This window comes from Cygnus olor, chromosome 3 (genome assembly GCF_009769625.2).
Source record: "Cygnus olor isolate bCygOlo1 chromosome 3, bCygOlo1.pri.v2, whole genome shotgun sequence".
Taxonomy (NCBI): Eukaryota; Metazoa; Chordata; class Aves; order Anseriformes; family Anatidae; genus Cygnus; species Cygnus olor.
Genome location: NC_049171.1, coordinates 91,649,332 through 91,651,197, shown reverse-complemented (window position 1 = coordinate 91,651,197; position 1,866 = coordinate 91,649,332). Strand labels below are relative to the sequence as shown.

At 56.8% G+C, this 1,866-nt stretch overlaps 1 protein-coding gene across 2 annotated transcripts in view; it reads left to right on the top strand.

The window, feature by feature from the left end:
- Window positions 1-152: 152 nt before the first annotated feature.
- Window positions 153-1,866, top strand: part of LOC121067218 — a 56,579-nt gene continuing 54,865 nt past the window's right edge. Inside the window, exon 1 of one of the 2 annotated variants that reach the window (XM_040551420.1) lies at window positions 153-456. In XM_040551420.1, coding sequence (XP_040407354.1) covers window positions 388-456 — 69 coding nt within the window. In that variant the 5' untranslated portion in view covers window positions 153-387. The remainder of the gene's footprint in view (window positions 457-1,866) is intronic. The other variant, XM_040551419.1, reaches the window with a different exon arrangement.

The window sequence follows — 1,866 nt, the reverse complement described above, 5'->3', positions numbered from 1 at the left end:
GGCCCGGCCCCGGCAGCGCCGCGGCCCGCCCCGGCCGCCCAAGGGGCGCCGCGGCCCCGCTGCGGGCAGAGCGCGGGGCGGCCGCGGCCGTGAGGGGCAGGGGGCGCGGGCAGCGGGCCGGGGGCGGCGGGGTCGGGCCGGGCGCCGGGGGGGGGCGCTGCCGTGAGCGGGCCCGGCGGCTCCTTGCGAAGCGTGGAAGGAAAAACTAACCCCCCCCCCCCCCCAAAAAAAAAAAAAAAAGAGAGGGAAGTTTGGTATTTATTTATTATTATTATTAAGGTTTTGGGAAGGGGGGTCCCCGACCGCCCTCCCCCCCCCCCACCCCAGCCCAGCCGCTCGGCACATGCGGGTGCGTGCGTGTGCCGAACCCCTCGCCGGCTCTGTACCATGCTGAAGGTCCTCACCAAAAAGCTCAGGAGCCAGACTCTGAACGAAATCCAGCCCTTCCAGCTAAAGGTAAGAGCAGGGCGCTCTCGCCTCGGTTGCTTTCCGCGTCGGACAGGTCCCGAGCGTCGGGGGCGGCAGCGGCTCCTGACTCCGCACGCTGATTTTGCTGGGCCGGCTGCCCCTCAGCCGGGGTGCTCGGGAGGAGCTGGCCCAGGCTGCGTTCCTCTCGCCGAAGTCCCGTCAGAGCCCACTCCGGCAGGTAAAGGCAAATGTATCTGGCTGTTTCTCAGCCTACAAGTGTTTGCTTTTGATGGGGTGCACGTTTAGCAGCGGAGGCAACTGCGTGTCCCTCCAGGTACCTTTGTGCGCATGTAATCTGTAGCCTCCCAGCCCTCGCCGGGCTAGAACCCCCCTGTGCTAGGTACTGTGCAAACATGATTTGCCTGAAATGCCTTTCAGCTCGGTATTTGCATTTCTCTCCATGCTGGTCCAGAAGGCTGGAATCTGAGCTGAAGTTTGCAGTCTGGCTCCGTGCATTCACCCATGGCTTTCCCAACTCTGCTTATGTTCATGTTTAGCATTCAAACGAAAAGCTGGGATCACAGATACAGGATAAAGAATACCTAAACCTTTCCTGCCAAATGCATGGAGGAATTTCTGAACCGTATGCAATGGGGCAAGCATGGAGTCACAATGAGCTTAGTTACAAAAGGTTACCGGGTTTGATTCAGCAAAAGTGCTGTGAATTGAGGGGTACGCCCTCAAATCAGCAAAGTTCCTTTGGACCTGCATCAGTGCTGCTGGAAGTGCCTGGCCCCAAATCCAAGAAGGGATGTGGGAAAAGTGGCAGCCCTCGTTGCCTGGGATGGGGGCTGGGGCTCCATATAGCAGGCTCTGGTGGAGTCTTTTGTATGTGTTACACAGAGGCGGATTGCAGCGCGTCTGCACTTTTGCACGGTCGCTCTGGACAGGCTGATGACAACTTTGTTAGGAAAGGTACTGATGGTGCCTCAAAGTTTTCTGTGCCTGTGTACTTCTTCGGTAAGATCCTGTTGTTCCAGGGGAAGGCATGCTTAGATCTTGTTGTTGGAAATAAAATAGACATTGCTTTGTGGTGGACGGATTCAGTGCAGAACACCTCCGTGCAGAGGCAGTGGGGGATTTCTTTTGAATGCTGTGTTTCTGGGGCTTGTGGCTGGGATTGCCTCCTTTAGCTTAACTGTTTGTCTCTTGGAGCTGCAAGTTGTGAAACCATGAGATGCTCTGGAAGGAACTTTTAGGGATACACACAGCCTTCAGGATGCTTGGGGGCACTCAGGGAAACCCACAGGAGTGGGTATCTGCAGCCATTTTGTTCTTTTGAGTGCCAAGGTTTTGTGCTGGAAACAGGTGGTCTGCGTTTTTGCAGGCTCAGCTGAGAAGACAGACTTAAGCTTGTGCTGTCACTTGCAAGCAAGCCTAACACATAGCCCATCAGGC